General features: G+C 38.6%; 1 protein-coding gene across 1 annotated transcript in view; it reads left to right on the top strand.

The window, feature by feature from the left end:
- ENPP1 (ectonucleotide pyrophosphatase/phosphodiesterase 1) overlaps positions 1-16,953 on the top strand; it is a 70,201-nt gene extending 53,248 nt beyond the window's left edge. Inside the window, exons 15-25 of the mRNA XM_047758560.1 lie at positions 305-432; positions 1,728-1,797; positions 2,530-2,617; positions 4,609-4,778; positions 5,614-5,665; positions 6,968-7,122; positions 9,375-9,504; positions 10,817-10,897; positions 12,045-12,177; positions 14,595-14,757; positions 16,526-16,953. Coding sequence (XP_047614516.1) covers positions 305-432; positions 1,728-1,797; positions 2,530-2,617; positions 4,609-4,778; positions 5,614-5,665; positions 6,968-7,122; positions 9,375-9,504; positions 10,817-10,897; positions 12,045-12,177; positions 14,595-14,757; positions 16,526-16,696 — 1,341 coding nt within the window. The 3' untranslated portion in view covers positions 16,697-16,953. The remainder of the gene's footprint in view (positions 1-304; positions 433-1,727; positions 1,798-2,529; positions 2,618-4,608; positions 4,779-5,613; positions 5,666-6,967; positions 7,123-9,374; positions 9,505-10,816; positions 10,898-12,044; positions 12,178-14,594; positions 14,758-16,525) is intronic.
- The last annotated feature ends 10,827 nt before the right edge of the window (positions 16,954-27,780 follow it).

Genomic DNA, 27,780 nt, shown 5'->3' with positions numbered 1-27,780 from the left:
TTGAAAATAAGCTCATTGGTAGTAACACAAATATAAATTAGTGACTGAATCTAGGCATCCTGGGACTCTTATGCAATAATTATGATCCTATAAAAGTAAGAATATTCAATATCTTGGAATATTCAACGTGTTCATTATGTAATTGATAAAAACTCAAGTTATTTTTGCATCTGTGACTTATTGGGCATACTGATTAAATGTGAGAAAAAATTCGTATGGGGGTTAGAAAGCAATTTCAAGGGAAGTTTACATTTTAAAAAAATACAGAAATGATATTTTTTTTCTTTGCCTTCTGTAATTTCAGTGCCAGGAACCAAACCAGCACTTCAAACCTTACCTGAAGCATTACTTACCTAAGCGTTTGCACTTTGCCAAAAGTGACAGGATTGAGACCTTGACATTCTATTTGGACCCTCAGTGGCAACTTGCACTGTAAGTTGTGACACACTCCCAGATGAACTTAGCTTGATCTGTGAGTAATTCAGGGTAACCATTGGGCCCTTTCCAATAGCGCTATTAGGTGAAAACTACAAATATGGTGTTCTTCACTCTATCTCAGGGTCTCTCAACCTTGGCCTGTTGACATTTTGGGTCAGAGAAATCTTTGTGGTGGGAAGCTGTCCTGTGTGTTGTAGGGTATTCGAAAACATTCCTGGCTTCTACTCACTGGATGAAAAAGCACCATTTCTATAGTTGGGACAATCAAGAGTGTCTGCAAACATGGCCAGAAATCTCCTGGGAGAGGGGGGTGTATATAGGGGGTCACCCCCAGCTAAGAATCGCTGCTCTGTCCCCTCACTCCACATTTGTTTAATAACACCTTCGAAATCTAACAGAGGATTAGCAAAAGCTCTTTATAATAATGAGCAATTACGTTCTTCATTATTAGACAGAGAAGTTTTTTCATTCTTGTTATACTAATCCATCAGTGAACCTCAGTTTATTGGTGTGTTAGCAAATTATTTGGATGGTTCATATTGTTAATATCTCAAAACTTGATCATTAACTCTTTTGATGATTGTCAGGAAGCCAGGGATGATAAATACCTTTGTCCAGCAAAACCTTAGCAGTGAACCAGAATTCTGTCAGCAGAATTGCATTGTCTCTGCTTTATTAGAGAGCTGTGCTTTGAGTGTTTCCACCCACGGCATGTGGAAGTTCCCTGGCTAGGGGTCGAATCGGAGCTGTAGCTGCTAGGCTATGCCACAGCCACAGGAATGCCACAGGAAAGAAGAGGAGGTCCTTACTCATGGGGGAGCTAATATTTAGTGAATATCTATTATGTTCTAAGCATTTGTTTAGTATAAATCATTTAAGTGTTACAAACCAAGCATGACAAAATTGAAACCATGCGAAGATAATTAAATTGCCAAAGTTGCAGCTGATTAAATAGCATGGTCAGGGTTCAAAGCCATGCTAGTGGTTTTCTCCTTCATACAATTTCGATTATAGCTGATTTTGATTATTTCAAAATTATTGTCTATAAGATGAAAGGTGCAGGTGGCTAGCCCCTTAATGCTTTTTGAAAGCCGACTAGTTTTATTTACTTTGCTTAATAATAGCTATTTATTCTTTATCAAAGACTATTTTAAAATATTAAAGAAAAATATTAAATCTTAAAGAATAGTTACTTATTTTTTATTAATGGAAATAATGCCATGATTTTGTCATCAATTTTTCTTTATGAATGGACTTCTCATTGTTAATTTATATTCTATGAAAATTAGGAATCCTTCAGAAAGGAAATATTGTGGAGGGGGATTTCATGGCTCTGACAATGCATTTTCAAATATGCAAGTAAGTAAACCTATTATACTTTTAAAGTTGTAGTTTATGTCTGAAGAAAAAACCGATACATAAAGCTGTAGACTTAAAAATATGGAAGGTCATTATATGTCTTGAATGACAATTAATGAAGCATTTGTTTTCATATAGCTGTTTTACTTTGGATATTAAATTAATAGAATTTGTTAAAAGTTATATTAATGTTTCACACATGTAACTTATACCTCATACTAAATTTCTAATAATCATTTTGCATATATTTGTGCTTCAATGAGGATGTTCTTCCACAGTAAATGAAAACCAGTAATTTAATAGGTGAAAGGATATCATATATGTTCTAAATAAAGAAAATGCCATCCATTTACTAGCCCTTTAAAATTTTCAAAATATGCTCTAATAATTATCTAATTTGATCTGTACAGTACTGTGTGTGTTGGGCAGAGTGAGATTTATATTCCCTTTCACAGTTGAAAGAGGATTTCATCATTCTGTTCTGATTGTTAAGTTAGGAATTGTAGTAAAGTTAAGAAAAATGTCCTAGGTGTCCTCATGGTAAATGTACACCAGGGGTTTAAACAATCTCCTAGAAAGTCCACTGGACACAGTATTTTTCTCCTTATCTTAATATAATCAGTTTATACATGTACAGTGGGGAGGGTGTAAAATAGCTTTTTTTCACCAACTCCATATATAACTGAGTAGATACAGAAAGTAAGGTATAACTTAATTTTCTGGCCATCGTAGGCCCTCTTTATTGGCTATGGACCTGGATTCAAGCACGGCATTGAAGTTGACCCCTTTGAAAATATTGAAGTCTATAACTTAATGTGTGGTAAGTGTGAACAATCCCTTTTCCTACCTTCTGAAAACAGAGCTGTAATAGCATTATCAAAAGGAGGTCATAGGTCAGGCACCTTTGTGGAAATGATATAAGGCAAGACAGACACATTTCACCCTTTCTTCTTCTTGAACAAGAGTCATTGAAAAAATTTGCAAGAGTATAGCTGTCTGATTACTTACCTGTTCCTTCCCTTCGGCTGCATGGTGGTAAATTACAGCACTCAGAGGTCTGCGCATCCCAGGGGCCCAGTGCTTTGCCAGCCCCTGGGCTGAATTAGATGGCAGTTGAGCCAGATCAGGGTGGAAGCCAGAGGAAAGAGTTGGGAGGCTGTGAAGGGTAGACAAAACAGGTAGAACCTCTGGTAGCAGTAGGAGTTGAATGGATGGCAATGTCAAGGGTGTAGAAATGGAAGAGGACCCATTAGGTATATTCTTTTATTTTTTTGGCTTTTTTATTTAGGGCCACACCCACGGCATGTGGAAGTTCCCTGGCTAGGGGTCGAATCGGAGCTGTAGCTGCTAGGCTATGCCACAGCCACAGGAATGCCAGATTGGAGCAGTGTCTGCAACCTACACACAGCTCACGGCAGTGCCGGATCCTTAACCCACTGAGCAAGGCCAGGGATCGAACCTGAATCCTCATGGATGCTAGTGAGATTGTTTTCCGCTGAGCCACAGTGGGAACACCCCTTAGATATGTTCTTATTTATTCTGTACCTTCCTAATTCCTACTCTTATGGTCGAGTATTGCATTTAAATATTACTTCCTTTTTTTCTGATAGCAATACTGGACATCTGTAAAACCTTAAATATATGCTTTTAGTGGGAGGCCGTACGCTTAAATGAGTTAATATATCTTAAAACAATGAACAGTGCCTGGAATATAATAAGGGCTTTACTGTATAAATAATTGCTGTCATTATTATTAAGAGCATGAGTCTTAGACTTGGACAAAGCTGATTTTGAACCTTAGGTCTACTGCATTAGTAGCTTGAGACCTTGCGTTAGGCACTCTGATTACAGGCATACCTTGGAAAAATTGCAGATTCAGTTTTAGACCACTGCTACAAAGTGAATACTGTAATCAAGTAAGTCACATGAATTTTTTTGATTCCCAGTGCATACAGAAATTATGTTTACACTATATTGTAGTCTATTAAGTGTTCTATAGCTTATGTGTAAAAAAACCAATGTATGTACCATAATTAAAAGTACTTTATTACTAAAACATGCTAACCATCATCTGACAATTCAGGGTTGCCACAAATTTTCAATTTATAAAAATGCAGTATCTCTGAAGTGCAATAAAATGAGTACAATGTGGCGTTCCCGTCGTGGTGCAGCAGAAACGAATCCGACTAGGAACCATGAGGTGGCGGGTTTGATCCCTGGCCTTGCTCAGTGGGTTGAGGATCCAGTGTTGCCATGAGCTGTGGTGTAGGTCGCAGATGCTTGCATCTGGTGTTGCTGTGGCTGTGGTGTAGGCCGGCAGCTGTAGCTCCAATTAGACCCCTAGCCTGGGAACCTCCATATGCCATGGGTATGGCCCTAAAAAGACAAAAAGACAAAAAAATAAATAAAAAGGAAAGTGAAGTACAATGAAACAAGGTCTGTCTGTATTCAGCTACCAAATATTGACAATAACTTATTAAATTTTTTTGAGGATTAAGTAAGAAAAAAATATTAGCCCAATGATTGTCATATGATAAACATTCAACAGGGAGTAACTACAGTTATTATATACATTAAAATTTAGACATTTTTATAGAGAAGTACAGCATATATATCAGCATTTACATTAAAGAAGAGCATGGTCATAGATAAACTACAACCCAGGAAAGAGAGTTTTATAGTTTTATTTCAGGTAAAGAGTTAAGGACTCTTATATCCAGATTTGGCTTTAAAAAACAGTGCCAGCCTACTGTTCATTTGATTTTGAAATGTCTAAATAAATCTTTATTTACCATTCTTGGAATTATGTAGATTTACTGAATTTGACACCAGCTCCTAATAATGGAACTCATGGAAGTCTTAACCACCTTCTGAAGAATCCTGTTTACACTCCAAAGCACCCCAAAGAAGTCCTCTCCCTGGTCCAGTGCCCCTTCACAAGAGCCCCCCAGGAGAACCTCGACTGCTCCTGTGACCCCTCGGTAAGTATTCCAAAGAAGTTTAGCCTTGCAGGTATGATTTTATAGTGCCCTCTGCATAGAGTGTGCTGCAGAAATATGTAATGGTCAAGTTAAAATTTATGACATATTTATTTATAACATATTTATTTTCAATTCTAGTCACACAGGCAGACCTCGGTATTATTTATTTTCCCTTCTCTTAGTTTTTGCACTCTTACTCTATTTTTATCCCCTCCTGTTGAGACCAAGTTGCAGGCTGGGAGAGATCTAGCTTAGTCCTGGAAATACTGAATCCCAGAATCCCGCTGACATCCTAGCAGTGAGGTCTTTTATGAATTGATCACAATATTCCTTCTCTAAAATATATCCCAACCTATTTTAAATGTAGAGGGAAAATACAATTTTTTGGTATGAAATGGATTTGTGACACTTTCCCTTTATTACTCCTGTCTTAATGTGTAGTTGTAAGAAGATAAAAATAGATGACAAGTTATCAACAAAGTTGACAGTGTCCATTAAAATGAACTTGGAGTAGTTCATTTTATGCTTTCCTTTTTGTTTTAGGCTTAATTTGAGCTTGTAAAAATATTAAGAGTAAAGATAAGAATTGTAAACCATCAATTATATTCCCATTTTTGATGACTTGTGTTATGCTATGATAACAGTTTTGTCTTTTTGCCATTGATTTGCCTATTCTCTCATCCTTTTCATAAAAAAAAAACAAAACCCTTTCATTTGGACGAGATGGTTTTAATTTTATCTTTGTTCTTTGATGGAATAGTTGAGCTGTAAAATTTATTTATTACAAAATTAAAGCATATCTCAATCCTGAAAAACAGTATTATTAACTTTTTAGATTTTGCCAATTGTGGATTTTCAGACACAGTTGAATCTGACCATGGCAGAAGGTAAGACATGTTTATTCTTAAGTTTGGAATGTGGAGTAGGCTTTTTCTCAACAGTGGGAAACACAGAATTGATTTGGGGTCATTGTTTAAGAACAACCAATAAAATAAGGTAGCAGTGGAGGACCACCTGATGAAACAGATTTCTTTGCTTGACCGTCTAGACTTTTAGTCATAAGGAAAGAAGATGTGTTTACAGTGGAAACAGCATGTAATATAATTAGTGGAAACTGAATCACTCTTTATGAACTTAGTGGAGGTGTTTTGAGATTTTGAAGGTATTTTTAGGTTTATATTATAATAGATTCTCAGATTTTTAAAATACCCGTTAACTTTCTCTCTCTCTTTGTTCTTAATTAATTATCAGAGTGCAAATTGATTACTTATCTAAAATTATTTCTTTATAACTCTGGAATGAAAATTAAGAATATGCAGATAACCGATGAAATTTGCATATTTTGCTTCACTTTGAGACAGTCTCTGATCCTTAAGTTACTTGGCTCAGTTTTTTTCATTCTGGAGTAAAAAGGTGAATTATGCACAATCCTCACTTGAACTTCTCTATGTAAAATCTCTATAAACGTTCAGATTATAAATCTTCGATAGCCCCAAGGTGGCAAAGTGGTGTGGCGAAGGATGACACTTTCAGAACTGAGTAGATATGGGTTTGAATAATATGAGCTTAGGAACTGTATGTCCATGGAAAAAGTATTTACACTCTGTAAGTTGTTTTTTCATCTGTAAAATGGGTATATAACTTAATGCATAGATCTATTAAGAATTAAATTCAGTGACGTATGCAAAATACTCTATAAAGCATCTGATGCTTGGCAAAAGGACAATAAATGATATATATGCTATGACTTCATTCAGTTTAGTCTCATAATTTCAGTTTTGAACTTTTGCTTTCCAAGTACACACACACATCACTCAGAAAATTTTCTTTCTGTAGTAGGTGCTGAAGAATAAGTAATAAAGACAGTGTTAAAGAATTTTAGTAATATAATTTAAGTCCTAATTGCTGAAATTCCTAGCAATTTCTTGTAGTGTCCTCTTGTGATGTCTTCATAGTCCATCAATCTTTCAGAATCTTCATAGGCAAAAACTAGAGTGAACCCCCCTTTTTTTATGATTCTTCTCTTGGAAATTAGTGGGGGATTTTTGTTTTTTGTTTTACAACTACAAATAATTTTTCCATAGTGTTAAGTAGAGGAAAGACTTAGATGAGTGTATCATTCTATATTATCATGTAATGCACACTAAGTATGTTTGAATGGTGGCTTCATTTTCCCCCTGTGACCCAAGAGAAGGTCATTAAGCGAGGCACTTTACCCTATGGAAGACCCAGAGTTCTGCAGAAGAATAGCACCGTCTGTCTGCTTTACCAACACCAGTTTGTGAGTGGTTACAGCCATGACCTCTTGATGCCCCTTTGGACATCCTACACCGTGGACAGAAATGCAAGTATCTCATCTTTTTAGCTGTGTGGTTCTTTCATGTTACCCTGAAGCAAAAACATGGACAGCGTAGTTCCTCGCTGTCCATCTTGGCTCTGTAATCAGTTCCCAAATTAGGTTCCTGAATGAGGAATCAGAAGATTACTGAGCTGGGGTTCTAGCTCTGCCACTGACTATCTACGTGACTTTGAAACTCCGAGCAGATTTCCTCCCCTGCGAAATGAGGAGAGGCAGTGAAGATTTCCCCTCTGTGTTTCCCCCTTTGTTGTACTTTTTGAGGAGTCTAATTTCTAATTTCATGTACTCAGTTTTAAAATCAGTCATAATTATTTATCTCTAAATACATAGCTGTGTAAGGACAAGGAATCCCCTCAGCTGCCCAAATCTTAGGGGGTCCTTAGTGATGGAGAAGGCCATTAAAGCTCAGTAATTTTCACGGCATATGCCATCTGCAGGAAGACCTCCCACCCCCGACCCCCAGACCAAACTGGGAGAGGCCAGGGATCCTGTCTACCACCAGGCCAGAGGAGCTTGGCCTTGGAAGCAGTGGGGGAAGACATCGCAGAATCAGACCACCATTCTCCCTCCCTCACCCTCACCCCTGGGTGTTGTGCTAGAAAGAGAAATGATGAAGAAAAGAGGCCTTGAAAAAGAGAATGGGGGGAAGAGATGGGATTTATTTTATTTCATTTTATTTTTTTATTTAAGGATTTTTTTTCCCCCATTATAGTTGGTTTGCAGTGTTCTGTCCGTTTTCTACTGTACAGCAAGGTGACCCAGTCACACATATACCGATACATTCCTTTTTCTCACATCATGCTCCATCATAAGTGACTAGATATAGTTCTCAGTGCTATACAGCAGGATCTCATTGCTTATCCATTCCAAAGGCAATAGTTTGCATCTATTAACCCCAAATTTTCAGTCCATCCCCTTCCATCCCCCTCCCACTTGGCAACCACAAGACTATTCTCCATGTCCATGATTTTCCTTTTTGTGGAAAGGTTCATTTGTGCCATACTTTAGACTCCAGATATAAGTGGCATCATATGGCATTTGTCTTTCTCTTTCTGACTTACTTCACTTGGTACCAGAGTCTCTAGTTCAATGCATGTTGCTACAAATGGCATAGATCTTACTTGGGAATGAAGCTTTAACTAGATTGACCAGATTTTCAGATACAGAGACTGGCTGGCAAGCTATAGGATGCCCTTAAAGGATGGAAACAGGATTTGAGGGAGCTTAGTGGAGTGTAGAGTTGGATTTAAAAAATAGAGCTGTTGTTAATACTCACTGAGATTGTTAAATAAAAAGATAGGGAAATAAATATGTGTATATATGTAATTTCTGTCTGTGTGAATGTATTATACACACAGATATGTATAATACACACATTCACATATTTATGAAAAGTTCCTACCTTAATCTTGATTTTTTTAAAAAAAATTTTGAAAGCACTCTTCAAACACTTTAAATACTTTTTACTTGGCTTTATAGGTTCTTATCCTGTTCATTATTGTTTAACACCTTAATTATGGTGTTCTTTGACTTTGTTTGAATTTTCAGTTTTCTCATATAATGAAAACTGAAAACATTTATGGTCATCACCACTCCTGAGGTTTTTCTATCACATTGTTGTTCAAAGACTTTTCTCCTCACTACCTTTTGGCTGTGTCGAATGTGAAAGATAGATTCAGATCTCTTGAAATTAGTAATTCACTACTTAAAAGTTTGAAACTGAGTAGTAGACAAAAACATTATAAACAAAATTAGCACAGTGTTGTAGGAAAATATTGGCACATATACAACAAGCAGTTAATATCTATTTTTTTTGTCTTTTTGCCTTTTTGTAGGGCTGCTCCTGCGGCATATGGAGGTCACCAGCTTATGCCAGAGCCACAGCAACGCAGGATCCGAGCTGAGTCTGCAACCTACACCACAGCTCACAGCAACACCGGATCCTTAACTCATTGTGCAAGGGGAGGGATCGAACCCACAACCTCATGGTTCCTAGTCGGATTCGTTAACCACTGAGCCACAACGGGAACTCCGATATCTTTAATATTGTAGAGACTTTTTCACACTTCAGTTAGAAACAAGATGAATACACTTGTAGAAAAATGGAGCATGCGAAGGACATGAACAGACAGCCAGAGCTCTGTGATTTTATGATGTGGGTCACCTTTATTCATAAAGCTCTCTCCTTTTCTTCTGTATGCATGATTCCTGATGGTTCTTTTCATTTTGTTCTTCAGGACAGTTTCTCTGCAGAAGACTTTTCCAACTGTCTTTACCAGGATCTCCGAATTCCTCTTAGTCCCATCCACAAATGCTCATTTTATAAAAATAATGCTAAACTGAGTTATGGGTTCCTCTCCCCACCACGTAAGTCTCCTCTCTGGCCTTCTCCTTCCCTGATGTTCTTTCTTTCTTCTGTGTCCTTTTCTTTCTTAGACATCTTATACATCTTGTTTATTTAGTGCCAAAAGTTGTGAATGGGAAATAGAAGTATTAGGGAAATTTTTCAAAACTTTCAAGTGTAAAACTTGAGTTTTGGAAAACTTTTTGTTGTTGTTGTCTTTTTTCTAGGGCCGTACCCATGGCGTATGGAGGTTCCCAGGCTAGGGGTCTAATTGGAGCTACAGTGGCCGGCCGGCCTACGCCACAGCCACAGCCTTGCCAGATCCGAGCCACGTCTGCGACCTACACCACAGCTCATGGCAACGCCAGATCCTTAACACACTGAGCAAGGCCAGGGATCGAACCCGCCACCTCACGGTTCCTAGTCAGATTCGTTTCCACTGCGCCACTACAGGAACTCCTTGGAAAACTTTTGGCTTTTGTCTAGAGGGTGGTCGATTTCATGCAGGCACTGTAGATAGAGCATTCTTCACTTCTCTGCATTTCTTTTAAACAGAATTTGAGAAAACTCAGGTCAGAAGGAAGCATCAGGGTTCTTAGGAAGGAGGTATCATTTTGCTGTTTAAAAGGAAAAATGTGATTTGTCCAAGAATTGGGTAAAGGAGAGCCTGAGTGTGCTGGTTTTTTCATGGATACAGAGCCCCTTGGGAATGGCTTTTTTGGGAGTTAAGTGAGTTAATGAGAAGACATATTGAGGCCAACCTTAAAAGGCAAAACTCAGAAGGCTCCAGGTGCTCAAATACCCTCTATATCCAGTCCATTCCCCAGAGCAAGCTTCTGAAGTCAGAACTTGGCTGTTGCATTATAAAAATAGACAGGTCCAAACCAAAAGTCCACACAAAGAAGCCTTGTACAGCATTTCGAGGCAGATGTCCTGTGATATTTTTTTCTGGGTAGTAGGTGTTATTCTGAAGCCAGATACTCTCTTTTTTCTTTTCACTGTGAAAGAATTTAAGAGAAGAAGATTGTCAATACAATACACTTTAGCTGAAATGAGGCAGAGGAGGTAAAATTTGAGTATGTTTAACCTGGGCCCTTCATATTAAAGTTTTTGTTTTCTTTGATAAATTCATCTTGCAGAAGACAAATCCAAATTATTTTTTTCAAGGGACTTGACCAAACTCTTTGTATTTTCCCTTGCCCTAGTAACTGGGAACGTTGACGAGTGTAAGATAATACTCAGGTCATTTTTTAAAATGCCACCTCTCATGAGAAACTATATTTCCAGTCTTACTTGTGAAGAATAAAATAGTTGTCTTTGTTATTTTCTTTGTAGAATTAAATAAAGGTTCAAGTCAAGTATATTCTGAAGCATTACTCACCACTAATATGGTGCCCATGTACCAGAGTTTTCAAGGTAAAAACTTTTAATCTTATATCTCATAACTTCAATGAATTTCCCTAACTTATGGATATGATTTGTATGTAAGAAGACTGATTCTCTGAATTAGATAACTAAATATTAAATATGTTCTTATAGGTTTAACTTTGAGAATACCAGTACACAAAAAATTCTACAAGTATTAGAATTATGGTATATTCCTATATTTATCATTATACTTACAAATATTTGTGGTAGAAAAAAGCATGTAATGCTTTTCCTAAATTATCTAGCTAATGTAATCTACTAGCATATATGTTAAATTTCAGTCTGTTTCCCCTTTTAACTCTTGGGAAGTTCTTGGTAATAGTTTTCAGTTTTAAAAATGAATAGATTTTACGTCATTATTATGTATTGCAACATTCGACTCTTGGAATACATACACATTTATACTTTAAGTGATGTGGAATTTCAAAATATAGAGCACACGAGGAAATTTTTACTCTAGTTTATATCTAGAATACCTTTGAATATTTCAAAAGGAATATTCAGATATTGTCCATCAGCCCGGATAACCTGCCTTGTTTGTGCTCATGACTGTTTTTCTTCTTTTTTTTTTGTCTTTTTTGTTGTTGTTGTTGTTGTTGTTGTTGTTGTTGTTGTTGCTATTTCTTGAGCCGCTCCCGCGGCATATGGAGGTTCCCAGGCTAGGGGTTGAATCGGAGCTGTAGCCACCGGCCTACGCCAGAGCCACAGCAACGCGGGATCCAAGCCGCGTCTGCAACCTACACCACAGCTCACGGCAATGCCGGATCGTTAACCCACTGAGCAAGGGCAGGGACCGAACCCGCAACCTCATGGTTCCTAGTCGGATTCGTTAACCACTGCGCCATGACGGGAACTCCTGTTTTTCTTCTTAATGGTGATAATGGGCACAGGTGCCTGAGGGTGCAGATGTTCAGGGATGCTTGAAGTACAGCCGATTTCAGCATTTGCCTGTGAGCCCTTCTAAAGGCCAAAACTGAGCCAAGAGAGTTTTGGCCTTTTGCTTAGACCAAAGCCAAACTTGACTTTATCTCCAGTTACTACAGATGCTAATTTTGCATCATGCTGTTGATTTATTTCACATGACAGCGTGACGCCTTGTTCTTTTGAGACTCCACTGTCTTCCTTCTTGTTTCAGTTATATGGCACTACTTGCATGGCACCCTCCTGCAGAGGTATGCTGAAGAAAGAAACGGCATCAATGTTGTCAGCGGTCCCGTGTTTGACTCTGATTATGATGGACGTTATGATTCCTTGGAAACTCTGAAGCAGTAAGAACACACTTCATTTACTCTTAAAAATAGCTATGAAGTAGGATGACCATCCCGTTGAAGTCCACAGAACCTTTTCTGTCTGCTACTATTCATATTTATGTATAGGACATTTCTGATACTGCTGGAAGCCTGTTGAAATATCTGATTATTTTGGCATTTTACTCAGTGTTCAATAACATTTTTTTAGATGGCAGTGGTGTTTCTCCACCACCCAGCTCAGATGAATAATTCTGGAGTTCAGAACTGAACTCTGCCATGTGTTAAGGAGATAATATCAGTGTTTCAAATCTCTGCATGTGGCTGCTGTTAAGATCCTGTCTTAGGAGTTCCCGTCATGGCTCAGCGGTTAATGAATCTGACTAGGAACCATGAGGTTTTGGGTTCGATCCCTGGCCTTGCTCAGTGGGTTAAGGATCCGGCGTTGCCGTGAGCTGTGGTGTAGGTTGCAGACGAGGCTCGGATCCCGCATTGCTGTGGCTCTGGCCTAGGCCGGCGGCTACAGCTCCGATTCGACCCCTAGCCTGGGAATCTCCATATGCTGTGGGAAGTGGCCCAAGAAATGGCAAAAAAAAAGACAAAAAAAAAAAAAGATCCTGTCTTAACTAACATACTGCCCAGTAGAAGATGAAGAATGATGTAGTGTGGCTGGAGGCATCCTGAGCAGAGTTATAAGCATTAGTGCCCCAGGGTCGCCCTTAGTCAAATGCCACAGCCTTTACCCAACTCTGCCGGGGGCAGGGGAGTGAGGTGGGGTGGGGTGGGGTGAGGGAGTGATCCCATGACCTTCTTGAGAAACCATCAGGGGAGCTGCTTTTATAAAGGAGGGGGAAGAACATTTTAGGGACTGGTTGTTCTTTATTAAAACAATAGATATAAGATGTTTTGAAGCAGTTTTGCTGTTCAGACTGTAAGACGGGAGTTCCCATTGTGCCTTCATGGTCTCAGAGGTAAAGAACCCAACTATTACTAGTATCCATGAGGACACAGGTTTGATCCCTGACCTTGCTCAGTGGGTTAAGCATCTGGCATTGCTGTGAGCTGTGGCGTGGGCCACAGACACGGCTTGGATCTGGAGTTGCTGTGGCTGTGGTGTAGGCCAGCAGCTCCGGCTCTGATTTGACCTGTAGCCTGGGAACTTTCACATGCCATGGAGTGTGGCTCTAAAAAGCAAAAAAAAAAAAAAAAAAAAGGGCTGTAAGACAAAGAGAACGAAACATCCACTGAGATTTCAGCCCCTTTCTGAGAACCACTCTCTCAGGCTGATTTGGGGATTACTGTTTGCACACATACACCTGTGACCACATCCATTTGTAAAATTACAGGTTTCTTTTTAACTGTGTTCCTTGAGGCATAGGCTCCCCTGTAATGCCTCCAAAGTGGCAGCAGTGGAATGGGTAAAGAAGGGAACTTCTTAGCTTTCCCACTCACAGCTTCAACTGGAGCTCTGTATTTATTGTGGTTCCACATAAGATTTTATTTAAAAACAGCGATACCATTCCCTTAAATTTTGAAAGGTGCTAAAAAACAAACAAATCTATTTTTTTTCCCCAAAAAAACAAACTCTAGTTTTGAGACCAAAGGAAATAGGAGAGTTAAAATGAAGTAAATGTATTACTTGGGACATCTTTGAGAATATGCTTCAACTTAAGAAAAAAAGTTATGGGGTAGGAAAAAAAAAATCAGTTAAAGGAGAATTCACAGCTTCTGTGAAGGATCTGGAATGAAAAAAATCTCAAACCATTTCTCTCTCTTTCACTTTCTGTGCATAGCTGCCTGGAGCCGAGGCTATCAGTAATGCTTGAGTCTTTGTTGTACATATTCAGAACTGACATTTTTTTCTTTTCCTTTCCTTTCTTTTCTTTCTTTCTTTTTTTTTTTTTTTGTCTTTTTTAGGGCTGCATGCATGGCATATGGAAGTTCCCAGGCTACGGGTCTAATCAGAGTTGTAGATACAAGCCTCCACCACTGCCACAGCAACACAGGATCCGAGCAACCCCTGCAACCTACGCCATAGCTCATGGCAACACCAGATCCTTAACCCACTGAGCAAGGCCAAGGATTGAACCTGCATCCTCATGGATACCAGATGGGTTTATTATCGCTGAGCCACAATAGGATCTCCCCATTTTTTCTTGAGTGTCTCAACTCCAATGTGTTAAAGTAGAATTATAAAAAAAATTCCAAAGGTCAATATATTTCTATAGAAAATGACATTATTTGGCTTGTGTTTATCTGTCTTCTCTCTCAGTCTGGCAGGAAATATTGAGGTATTCTGATGACTAATGTCTTACAATAAGTTTAATTATTTAACTTAATTTTATTTAGGAATGTATTTTACTAAAAATACACTTGAGTGATTTTTCGTTAAAGGGAAAAGCATTATTTCTTACAGTGAATACTGCCATATTTTACAGAAACAGCAGAACCATCCGTAATCAAGAAATCCTGATTCCGACTCACTTCTTCATTGTGCTAACAAGTTGTAAAAACACATCCCAGATTCCCTCACAGTGTGAAAATCTAGATACCTTGGCTTTCATTTTGCCTCACAGGACAGATAATAGTGAGAGCTGTGCGGTAAGTAGTCTTCGTTAATTTATCTTAAACATCGATATGCAAAATATTTGTGTGTGTCTTACATCTGACGTTACTGTGGGAGAAAAACATAATAGGAATATACATGTACTTTGAAATTACAGGATGGTTTTAAATTTGATCCTCTAACATGACATATCTTCAGAGAAGATCATTCACGTCTGTCAAAAACACTAGCAGTAACATCAAATGGAAAACCTTACACTGGCTATGTATGGCCTAGCCACTAAATCCATGAATGCATTCTGGACCCTCCCCTGCAAGGCCAGGCTGCCGTAGGCTTAGGCGTACATTGCACTGACCAAAATGATGTGAAGCGCCATGAGCCAGGCATTGAGTTCCTTTTCCATCTGTACCATTGCAAAAGCCATTATACCTCTATCTTGAAGATAAACATTTCGTCAAGTTCTATATTGGCAGTGGTGTACCTAGAAGATACTAAATACTGGAGTTGAACCAGAAAGAGGATTATTTGAAGGTACTTACCGATCCCTTCTGTTCTCATCTCTGAAGTCGTGCCTGAGGTTTAGCTGGATGTTGGCCTGGGAGAGCAGATGCCTTGCGTGTTCTTTTTATTTATTCCCGACATTGTTGGCACAAATGGAAAATATCTCTCGGCCTGGTAGTCTCCTGAGTGAGGGCTGTTCCCTGGAGAGCCAGACTGAGGATTGCCGCAGGGAAGGAGACTGGGTGGAACCGCGGTGATGGCTGGTAGATGATTGGAGGCCAGTTGGAAAATGGAAATTATTGGTCTGTCTCTTTTGGGGGGAAAGTCTGTATTTATCAGCTCCAACTAATAATGTCTTAAGGATACATGAACCTTTGTTGAAGGATGCCCTTAAAGTACAATCATAGCACACCAGCCAGTGGACACTTTCTTTGTTCAAACTTCTCCAGTAGCCAGTTTTGGAAAAATTTATACCAACACATGGATATATAATTTCCAGCTCAACTGCCTGCCTCAGCTACCATCTCTGCTTCCATGTGGCAGAGCATAAGCCCTTAATTCTTTTTTGATCTCATATTAGCTAAGACTTCACTACCTCACCAGAAATGAAAGTGGGTTTGCCCCACTTCCCCCAACCTTTTCTTCATTGTACCTATGTAGATAACTGATTCTGATAAGAACTAGCATTTTTTTAATTAATTAATTTTATTTTTTATAATGATTTTTATTTTTTCCGTTATAGCTGGTTTACAGTGTTCTGTCAATTTTCTACTGTACTAGCATTTATATAGTGCATGTGCGTACATCATGACATATGATCTTCAAAGCAACCTTGTAAGGAGGGTAGGTAAGAGACTAAGGATTCAGATGTTACATAACTTGCCTCAGTTTACCTGGTAGGGTAATGGCAGAAGCAGGGCTTGGATCCAAGTTTCTTTATGTTAATTCCCACATTCTTTCTACCAAGGCACGTTGCCTCTGTTTTCCAGCATTTTTAAGCCTCCTCTGTTTTCCAACATTTTTAAGCCTACACTGTTGAAGTTTCTTTCACTAATACAGTACATGAACATATGCTCCACATATATTTTTCCCAGTTTCTATACATCTAATTAAGCAAACATCTGTGGTATATATTAGACGGTGAGTTACTCTAGAACAGGGATTACGCCTAACAAATCTCATGGCATCTGCCCTTTATGAGCCAAGATGTCACGGCTGATGAGAACAGAGGAGATGGAGAGTTTATAGGGAAAGTAGATCGACTGTTCTCCAGTGACTTTTCTTCCTTTCCCACCCTCATAGCATGGGAAGCATGAATCCTCATGGGTTGAAGAGTTGTTGAGGCTACACAGAGCTCGGATCACAGATGTAGAACACATCACTGGACTCAGCTTCTATCAAGAAAGAAAAGAGCCAATTTCAGACATTTTAAAGTTGAAAACACAGTTGCCACCCTTTAACCAAGAAGACTGAAATTTTTTTATTTGAAAAACACACCATAAATCTTTTTGAAAGAACCTTCTGTTTTATACATCCTCTGTTCATGCTGTTGCATTGTTTGGAGACTGCCGACCAGAGTTAGAACTGGGAATCCTCTGTGATACACGACCATCTCAGGGAAACTTGTGGCCTCAGCAAAGCAGTAGGAAAGTGTTCCTATTGAGTCTCGCACATGTTTGAATGTGTAAGAATTGTTCAAATTTGGGAATAAAGACAGACCATACCTAAAACTGCTCTTCTACTTCTCTTAAGGGCAGAAGTGAATGTTGTCTGGTCACCAGATATTCAAGTCTTATTATCATTAATAAATTTCTCTGATGCTGGCAAACCCTTGACTAATGAATAGGGCTGGAAAAGTCCATGTTTCATTAGTTTATTCATAAGCATTTAGTAGTGATTCTGGATTTTCTAACTTGGAGTTTCATTTATTTTAATTTTGTTCAGAAAAGCTAATGGAAGCAAAAATATTTCTGAGGCCCTATTTCTGTCTTTCTGTACACCCCCTCAAAGACCAAAACATTTAATCCTGTGTTATTTTTTTAATTGTGACTTGGCTTCTTTAGATTTAATGGTCCTTTCAAGTTAAACTCTGAGGAAAGATCTATATTGAGTGTATCTACCTTTTATAAAATTTTATTCTACATTTGTACCAAAAAACGAAATGCACTCCTGTCCTTCTCACTGGTAATTAACGTAGGTTGAAAATAACTCCCAAAGTGGTTATTTTAGACTGTTAAAAGTGTGTCTTATCTTTGTGAAACTTTAGAGAGCTTGTCAACTCATGCAAGGTGGCATTTTTCTTCCAGATAGCAGGAATGTTTTCCTTTATGCACAAAAACGATCCAACCAGCAGCAGAGCTATACTATTCTGAGCTTTTAATTTTGAAGTTCCATTGATTTGAATATAGTATGTTACCATCACGTTATATCTTCTCAGTAGTCCTGATAAATGAATTTGATTTCTCGACATCATATACCATACCCTTTAGTACCAACCTGTGGACTTTCAAAAGCTATGCTCATTTTTGACTACTTGGGTCTGATTTAAGTATTATATTAATACACCAAAGATCTATTTTTGTCCTTCAATAACATAGGTGCCACAGACTTTTAGATAATACAATTTGCATCTGAAAAGTTTTTAATGATTTAGAAAATTTTAAAGTATTTTTTTCCTCTCTATTGTTCAGATTGGTTAATTTCTGTTGTTCTCTCTTCAAGTTCATGGATTCTTTCCTCTGCCTAATCCATTCCATTGATTTTTATATTTCAGTTATTATATTTTTTATTTCTAAAATTTCCATTTGGTTCTTTTTTGTAGCTTTGATTTCTTTGCTGAGAATTTTTATCTCTTGCTGCGAGTTTGTATGTTTCTATGTTTCAAACATACTCATAAATGCTTATTGAAGCATTTTTATGATGATTGTCATAAAATCTTTGTCAGATAATTCTGACATGTGTCTTTGCATTGACACCTATTGTCTTTTTTCATTTAAGAAGATTTTTCTGGATCTTCGTGTAATGAATGATTTTCCACTGAAATCTGGATATTTTAGGGATTATGTATGAGACTGTAGATCTTATTTAAACCTTCTGTTTTAGATGACTTTCTCTTGTCATCACCCTAGCAGAGGAATCGGGGGCACTGTCTCATTATTGCCAGCTGTGAAAGCGTCCAGTTTCCTTACTCAGCCTCCATTGGCACTTGGGGTGAGATGAGACCCTTTTTACTGGGCAGAGGGAATTTAGTTTCCTACTGGGTCTCCATTGACGCCTTCCTGTCTGGGATGTGCAGGGCACCTTGTTACTGATGCTGTGGACAGGAGTGGCAGGGAAGGCTTTATTATCAACAGGTGAGGATAAAATGATCAGCTTTCTACCCAGCCTTCTCTGACATCATCCTGGCATAGGACTTGGGGCACCTCTTCACAGCCTGGCAAGCCTCTGTCTTTGCTGGCATGGTTGGAGTCATGGTCTTTTCTGTGGTGTTTGGCTGGAGTGGAATGGTTATTTTTTTCTCTCTTGCTAAGCTACTCCTTTTCTGGCCCTTTGGCTGGAGAGATAGCAGGCCTTTCTTGGGACCTCTTTTCATTTGTACTCATTGGCATGTCCAGGTTGCTGACTTCCTCTGTTAACAAGTCTGAGATCTATGAACTAAAAAAGAAAAATCCAGGGGAACTCATTAGTTGTTGAACAAATCAATGTTGGTCCTTGGGTCCTGAGGTCCCCAGCCTGTCTGCCTTTTCTCTACCTCTCATAGTCTATCTATATTTGTCTTATGTATAATAACTATGCTTTTTATCTGCACTTAGCAGAAGGATATCTACTTCTTTGTAGAAGTGTCTCATTGATTTTTATATATTCTTCAGAACACATGCAGACACAATTGCCTCTATGTAGAGCATCTTAGCAGATCTTAAATGGATAGATGCCTTTCCCCTTTTCTAGACACCAGGAGTGCATGAAAACCAAGTTATAGTCCTTATAGTCTTAGAGAAAGAGGGGAGGCAGCAGATGTGTAAATGATCCCTAAAAGATGGTAAATGTTATAATGGAGCCATGGGCCAGGTGCCAGGGATCATAAAGGAGGCACTGGGTGCTGCTTGGCTGTAGCAGCAGTGGCTTCTCAGAAGTGGTGACAACCGGACTAGGACTTGAAGGATGCATTGGAGCTCTTCAGGTGAATAGGTGAGGAAAGGGCATTCTAGCCTCCACTGGAGAGATACATTTTGGGCATTTTTCCATTTGTGGTTACTTCTGATATTTTCTGCAAGTGTCACTGGGACCAGCTTGCAATATGCAGTGGTTTCATTTTTGTTAATCCCCTGTTCTTAAAAGAAATGTCAGACTATAAATTCTGTGATGATTCTTTAAAGGAAAAGACATCCACAGCTGTTCCTACTTAGCTTTCGTACAGTTGTTTTTATACAGTATTTTTTTTTCTTCTCATCTTGAAAGAGACCCTTTCTTTCCCTCTTTCATCAACTTAAAACATGTGACTAGTCTCTGCTTTCCCAATTTGAATGGTAAATCCATATGATCAAATACGGAAATGTCTTTATCCTACTTTTTCAACAAAGGCTATTCTTTCCTTTTCAAATGCACAGCAAAGCCTTTATTTATCCCTAATTTTGCTGCTGCCTTGCCTCCAATCAGTACTTCTTAAATGAGGTAAGTAACTCCTATACAACATTTTCTAGCCAGGTAGTTTATTCATGGCAAAGCAAAAAAATCAGGTGGAAACTTAAATATTTCCAAGAATCAGAGAAAAGAGGGCAAACCTTAGGGAGAAGAAGGCAAGTATTCAGGTTCCAGCATGGTAAGTAGATATAAAGAGGACAGGTAGGCCAGTTGGCCCGGTTGGTCCTGTTTAGGGAGATAAGACAGACCGGAATGGAGCTGAACTCCTAAATCCTCCAGGAAAGGCTGTATCCCTTGACTCTTTTCTGCCATTAGCCGCAGTAACTGTCCTGCCTGGATCTCTGGGTACATGTTTATCTACAATTGAAACTGTTGTTTGAACTTTGAATCTGAATGTGATGACAGTTGACGCTGAAGCCTATCACAGGAATTTGGTGTGCGGGTGCTTTCCTAAGTACCAAGTTAAACTTTATCATGGCCTTTCCCCTGGTTTTTGGCCAGTCTAAATATTTGTAAGGTAGGAAAAAAACCTTCTGTAGACTAAGTGTCTCTAAGCTAAGAAATGTGGATTGACAAATAAAAGTTGTATATATAGAAGCTCGCCTGCTTTCCTCTGTGCGCACGCGCGCATGTGTGTGTGAGTGTGTGTGTGTGTGTGTGTGTGTGTAGGGTGAGGGAGGGGGAAGGGGGGTGTTTCTCTAGGGATTGATACTGAGGACAGAGGTGGTAGACAATTAACCACAGCTGTGTAGTCGGAAGAAAAACGATCCAAAGTTCATTTCAGGTTCACAGAGTAAATATCCATTTCTGATCTGTGACTTATATCCTTGTTTTTGATATTTCAATTACATTTAGTGTACTTTGAAGTAAAAACAAGTAACAGGCATATATGTATATCCTTCTAGTATTTAAAATGGTCTGACTGGGTCACTTTGCTGTACAGCAGAAATTGACAGAACATTGTAAAGCAACTATCATAAAAAAATAATTTTAAATAATAAAATGGTCTGAAACCAGGAGGAAAGTCTTCAACTTATAACTTCCATAGATTTTTTTTTAACATGAAATTTTTGCAGTTATCCTCTCCATGACATATTAATAGTGACTGAAGAAAAAAAAAGAAGATATTTCCTAGAAATCATATCCATGCTAGAAACCACAGATGCATAAAATAGGTTTTAGTCTACTAGAAATGAAAGAATCTCTAGAATTGAGATTATACCCACCGGATAGCAAAAGGAAGCAATATTTTTAAAAGTCACTTTCATTCCACCCCAATGTGATCATTTTAAGTTTACCTTCATATTTGCCCCCAAATCCTCAATTCAGGGAACAATTTGAGGATTTTAATAAAAATATCCAGAAGTGCTTTAAAATTTTTTTTTTGATTTTCTAAAATGAAATAATTTGGGCATACCTGTCGTGGCACAGCGGAAACAGATCCAACTAGAAACCATGAGGGTTTGATTTCTGGCCTCACTCAGTGGGTTAAGGATCTCGCGTAGCTGTGAGCTGTGGTGTAGGTTGCAGAAGCAGGTCAGATCCTCTGTTGCTGTGGCTGTGGTGTAGGCCAGTGGCTGCAGCTCCAATTCGACCCCTAGCCTGGGAACCTCCATATGCCGTGGGTGCAGCCCTAAAAAGCAAAAAACAGCAACAAAATTTTACTAAGCATATAGTTGATATACATTGTGGTGTAAGTTTCAGATGTACAACACAGTGATTCAATTACGCACTTATATGTAACTTTTCCAGATTCTTTACCCTTATAGGTTATTACAAAATATCGAGTATAGTTCCCTGTGCTATACAATGGATGATCCTTATTGGTTATCTAGTTTATATAGTAGTGTATACATGTTAACTGCAAACTCCTATCTACCAGTACTGTTAAAACCCACATCCAATTTCTTATATATCAGAAATTCAGAACTCAGAATCAGAATCAACTTTACTTTCACAGAATAGATATACAAAACAATAAATATTCAGGAAATGGGATTTGTACATTTCTTGATAATTTTGTCCCTTGATATCTGGATATTTTTCACTATCGAAAATTTTTTATGCCTCCACTGAGATGGCATTGTGCTGGGTTTAAATAAAGGAAGTAAAACAGACATCTCAGAACTGAAAGTTTATAAGCTAATGCAAACTTGAAATGATTTTAAATAAATGAGAACCAAATTTTCTCCACCCAATGAATAGATCTCATTGCTCAAATTTTCGCAGTTTAAAAAAATCTCAGATAAAACCTGCAGTTCTGAATTCTCTATCATAAACTATTCCACACCTTGACATAAATTCACTGCTTTGAAAAATTACTCACTTTGATTAAAGTCCAAGCAGAAACAGGCTGTAAATTTGTGGGGCTTTTATCTGCCTACTTACCTGTTTTTAAAATAACACTGCTATGTAACTCAATAGCACACTGCAACTAGATTGGATTCAATTAGATCAAGATTGACAGGAGTTCCTGTCGTGATTCAGCTGAAACAAATCTGACTAGTATCCATGAGGATGCAGGTTCAATCCCTGGCCTCACTCAGTGGGTTAAGGATCCTGCGTTGCCATGAGCCATAGTGTGGCTTGCAGACACGGCTCAGATCTCATGTTGCTGTGACTGTGGTGTAGGCTTGTACCTGCAGCTCCGATTTGACCTCTAGCCTGGGAACCTCCATATGCCATGCATGCAGCCCTGAAAAGACGAAAAAAAAAAAAAAGATTGACAATAAATTTCAAAGCTGTGCTTTCTCTGTGACAAGGAATTAGGTCTTAGGGATAAATTGGGGAATGGAACCGATGGAGTGCCTATTTACTTATCAATATCTTTTATTTCAAGCACTAGCCCAAGGCACATGTTCTTTTGAGTCCTCTTCTCTATATGCCTAAGAGATTGGTCATGTGATCATACCCTCCTAGACTTTGGAGATTACAGACAGCACGTGTCCTCAAGGCTCGACCTTATTATGCAGTTGCAACCACCTGTCTGTGTTCCATAAGCTGTGCACAATGTCGTAAGGTGGCATTATGACCTACTGAGAGATTGTCCCCAGCTCCTGTCTTCCCCACCCCCCACCTCCAGCCATGCTAGATCCAAATATATGGCTTGCTAAAAGCAGGCTGCAACCATAAAAAGAAATAAAATAATTTCAAGGTGCTGTGGTTATAGGTATAAGAGGATTGTTCACTCCCCCTTGGGGCTTTGTGGGAGGGACCTGGTAGGATTGCCTGCTAAAGAGAACACATTACCACAAACTTTATAAGGAAAATGAGAAGTCCCATGATGCTGCATTATCTGTACTTTTCCCAGCCTGTGGTGCTTAGACTGTGTCCTTTGAGCAAAATTTGCTAAGACTGTTTCCTTAGAGCTTATTCCAGAAAACTGTAACCGATGAGATTTACGTCGAATGTGCCGTTTCACCAGGAATTACAACTCAATACTGTGAGATTTTTTTGCCCCGGTGGGTGTAACTCTCATTTGGCATTTAGCATGTTTATTAAATTGTTAGATTAGTGCCTGACACATAGTAGTTGCTCAATTAAAAAAAATGCCCAAATAAATAAAAGCTAATGAGATGATCCTAGCAAAGTGTCCATTCAGGATGGCCAAGGAATCACAAGTTATAGAAATGCAGCTGAAGGACAATCACCCTGAAATTAATTACTCTTTGCATCCTTAGTTTTTACGTGCCAGATGGAATTTTTCAGTGGGATGTTTTTAAAAAGGAGTTTATTTATAGATATCTTCCTAGGGCACAAGGCAGATTTTTTTTAAAAAAATAATAAATAGAAGATCAAGAATGCTTTTCAAGGGCCATTCATAGTTGTTTCACTGACTACATCTTGTGGAAAGTATGATTGATGCCTGGTGAACTGAAGATGGGAGAATGAACTTTTCAGAGTTTCGACATGTCAAATGAAAACCTCTCTACAAAGCACATTGTGTTTCTCTAGAAACAAGCCGCTGCTGTAAACATAAACCGGCAAAGGTAAAGATGCATGGGAGTACTTTTATTTTAACCATACAGGCAAGCTCTGTTTTATCACTAGGATACCGCAAAGACCTGGGGCAAAACCAGACTGACTCAACTAGATCAGAGATGGTGGACAAAGTAGGCAAAAGGTCACCATTTTCCTTGCCTTGATTTATCTGTTTCCATACCAACCCTTGAGAGCTGACAGACACTTGTCCCGATTTATCCATGTATTTGTTTCAAATTTACCTGGTGTTGCGTAGAGATGTTTTGCAGCTGCACTTGGAGAGATATGTTCTTTGCGGGCTATATACAGTGCTCCACCACCCCAAACTGGCTCTTATTTGCACACAGGACCACGCCTGTGCAGATGAAACCGAGAGGAGTCCAAGATTTACATTTTTGTCATTACCATGCTAAGATCTCTGTCCAGGGGAGGACTTGTATTCTGTTGACACAATTTGTGCCTTGTGTAAAGGAGTGCGGAAGACCGTGCATGCTCGGGCTGCTCCCTGGAATCTCCACCCTTTTCCTAAAGCCCTGCTGACCTGTCTGCCTCCCAACCCTTAACATTCCTTTACTCCTCTCCCTCAGGGAGAAAGTGTTTTTGGCACTGAAGTCCCCCTTCTCGATTCTCTGGCCAGTGAATTAAAGTCTATTTTACTGGCACCAAACTCAATTTTATTATCCGCGGCACAAACCTGAGCAGGAAAGAACCCCTGAAGGAGCCAGGGGGACTTCGATTCAGCTGGGGCCCCAGGAGGGATCCTAACATCTAACTGGGTATCAGGAACAAGTCTTAGTTCTCGTGTCCATCAATTCCAGGTAACATCCTGTTTGGGGGAAAGCAAATCCATCTGGAAGGATGTAAGTTGGTAGTAGCAACCACACTGGAGCATCTGGAACAAACAGATTTCAGGCAACTTCCCTTTACCAAAGAGGAGAAGTTTCCTTTCACGTCTCTTCCTCCTGTCTTTGAAATTTAGGGCAGTGGAATTTAGCATTGGCTAAGATTTAACCAGTGAACTAAAAAGTGTTAGATGTGGATGAAATCATCCCATTTATCTCTGATAGAAGGTTGACAAATGATCAAACTTAAATTTTCAAATAACCAATGATATTATTATTTATTATTAGGATAAAAAACCTACTCTGAAACTAGATGAATATTATTATTTGTTATTATGATAACAAAGTGTTCTGAAACTAAGTCCAATATGATGACAATTATAATAACTACTCATTCATTACTGGGTGATTATTTTGTTCCAGACATTGTTTTCAATGATTTACAATTATGTTCTCAACATGTTTTCAATGATTTACAATTATGTTCTCAACAAGCCTGTAATGTGAAAACACTCATCCTAACCATGGCTGGTTCCATGCTGGCAGGGATTGGAATCAAGATCCTGGCAAAGTTCCTATGTTTAAACAATATGTCATGTTGCCTTCTTAATAAACACATTGGAAATGTTCAAGTTCATCAATTCTACTCCATCTGAAACTGGACTCTGAAACAGTTCTCAAAATAAATGTATTAATAGTATGAAATATCATCAATGAAAAAGTACTTAATAACAAAACCAGAGTACATTAACCCTCATTTGAAAAATGGGCAAAAGTCTGGGTTAAGACATTCATGGGAAAGAAATGAAAAGAGCAAAGACCAATACATAAAAATGTTGTAGCTCATTAATTAAATCAGATATACATATAACATATTTTTGTCCTTACCACACGGGAAAAGGTTTAAAAGAGTCAGATCTCCAGTGTTTCAAAGTGAACAAGCAGTCACACCTTGAAGATGGCAACACACCCAAGATGCTTTGATGTCTCGGATGGCAGTTTGATAATTGTGTTCCAAAAGTTTAAAAATTGCCCATAAACTCTGACTTAAGACTTCAGTTTGACCAAATTTTTGTGCTTCAAAATAATTCTGAAGAAGTTATTGTCCAATTGTCAGAAGATAAAAAGTGATGCTCAATCTAAAAGATTCACTTTTACTAGAGAAATAGTCATGGTATATAGTATATATACTAGAATACACTCTTAAAACATGATGCTTAGCTAAGTTTGCAAGAGTGGGAAACTTTACACCATAGGAATTGAAAAGAACATCTTCTAAAATAGCATATGGTAACATCCATTGTGGTGAAAGGAAAAATAAAATCCCTTTCCCCTGCTTTCCCCATTTTCTCTTCCTTTTGTTCTCGTTCCTTCCTCTGTCTTCCCTCTCATTTTTCCCTCTAGAAGTTAATGCCCTAAAATATTAACAGTGACTCTATCTGAGTGGTGGGGTTTGGGGGTGATCTTGACTTTCTCGATCCTCTATAATACATGAATGTTATAATCTGGAAAAAAAATCCAGTAAAATTCATTTAAGCAAAAAATATTTTTAAAATTCATAAAATATTTGAAGTGTCTTTACTCATATCACTATCAGTGGTAATAAGTGTCCAAACAACAGAAAGTGTCTGATACCTAAGGATACTGACTAGGTATAGATTACTCGTCTGTTAAGTACCATTCCATCATTACATTGCTACTCACCATGGTGACATGAACCCAATTCCAAAAGACCAGTTCTGACCTCTGCATACTGCACAAAACATGTGTCCTTTATCATCATCTTTCTTTCCTTTCTCTGTGTTCACACCTGGCCCAACTTCATTCTAGTCACTCATGGAGGAAGTGTGATTTTTTTCCCACCCCAGACCTAACTCCTCACTTCCTCCAGGGCTTTATTTTAACAATTAACCTTTCTCCCACATGCATGTGTAATCCCTACCTTGGCACGGTTTCCACGTCTCTGTTTTGACTATGCACCTGTCCTATTTTCCTGTAGTATTTACTCTGCTGTGTCTGTCCCCTCCAGCTCCCTCAAAGTTTTCTCTCACTGTGGGACAGGACAAATAAGTGATTGGGTTTTATTTCCTCACTTGATCTCTTCACCAGCCTCTCTCTTTTTGAAATTCCAAAAAATTGGTTTCAGATCACTGCCCCAAACCTACATCCTAAAACCTCTTCCAAAATAACAGTCATTTTCTAATTGACAGCCTTTGGTTTTATTTTGGAAATTTAAAAAGTATCTTGTAAAATGTAAGGAGGAAAATAACAAGCATCTGATGCAGCTTCCCACTGTCAACATCCAATCTAGCTTTTTTAGTTTCTTGATTATTGCATTGACTTTTTCTTTTGTATTTTCAATCACTACGATTATTTCGAGTATCCCTACATGGCCCTGATTCCACTTTTCAGCAACGTTTATTTTTGTCTTTGTAATTTGTAATTTATTATTTCTATATTAGCATTTATTTGAGCTGACCACCCTCTCTTTTAAATCTCCTTCTATTATATCTTCCTTGAGTTTATTTTTATTTTGAGGGTTTATGTTTTCTATTAACTTGTACTATAATGTGAAGCATTTCTTCTCACTTTTTTTTTTTTGGTCTTTTTAGGGCTGCACCCACGGCATATGGAGGTTCCCAGGCTAGGGGTCAAATCAGAGCTATAGCTGCCGGCCTACACCACAGCCACAGCAACACGGAATCCGAGCTGCATCTGCAGCCTACACCACAGCTCAGGGAAATGCCGGATCCTTAACCCACTGAGCGAGGCCAGGGATTGAACCCACAACCTCATGGTTCCTGGTCGGATTCGTTAACCGCTGAGCCATGACGGGAACTCCTCTTCTCACTTTTTGACTGTTTTCTTCTAGATGAGACAGATGAAATGAGTCCTTCCTTTTTCCTTCCTTCCCTCCCCCTCTTCCCTCCCTCGCTCCATCCTTTTCTCTCTCCCTCCCTCCTTTCCTTCCATACTTCCTTTTTTAAAAAAACAAAAAAACTCTACTGAAATATAGATGATTTATAACGTTGTGCTAATCCTTCCTCCTTTTTTTATCCTGCAGTAATTTGCTGTGCTTAATGCCATTTCTTT

This window comes from Phacochoerus africanus, chromosome 2 (assembly GCF_016906955.1).
Source record: "Phacochoerus africanus isolate WHEZ1 chromosome 2, ROS_Pafr_v1, whole genome shotgun sequence".
NCBI classification, from domain to species: Eukaryota; Metazoa; Chordata; class Mammalia; order Artiodactyla; family Suidae; genus Phacochoerus; species Phacochoerus africanus.
Note: the sequence above shows the minus strand (reverse complement) of the source record. Positions and strands in the feature narration are given on the sequence as shown.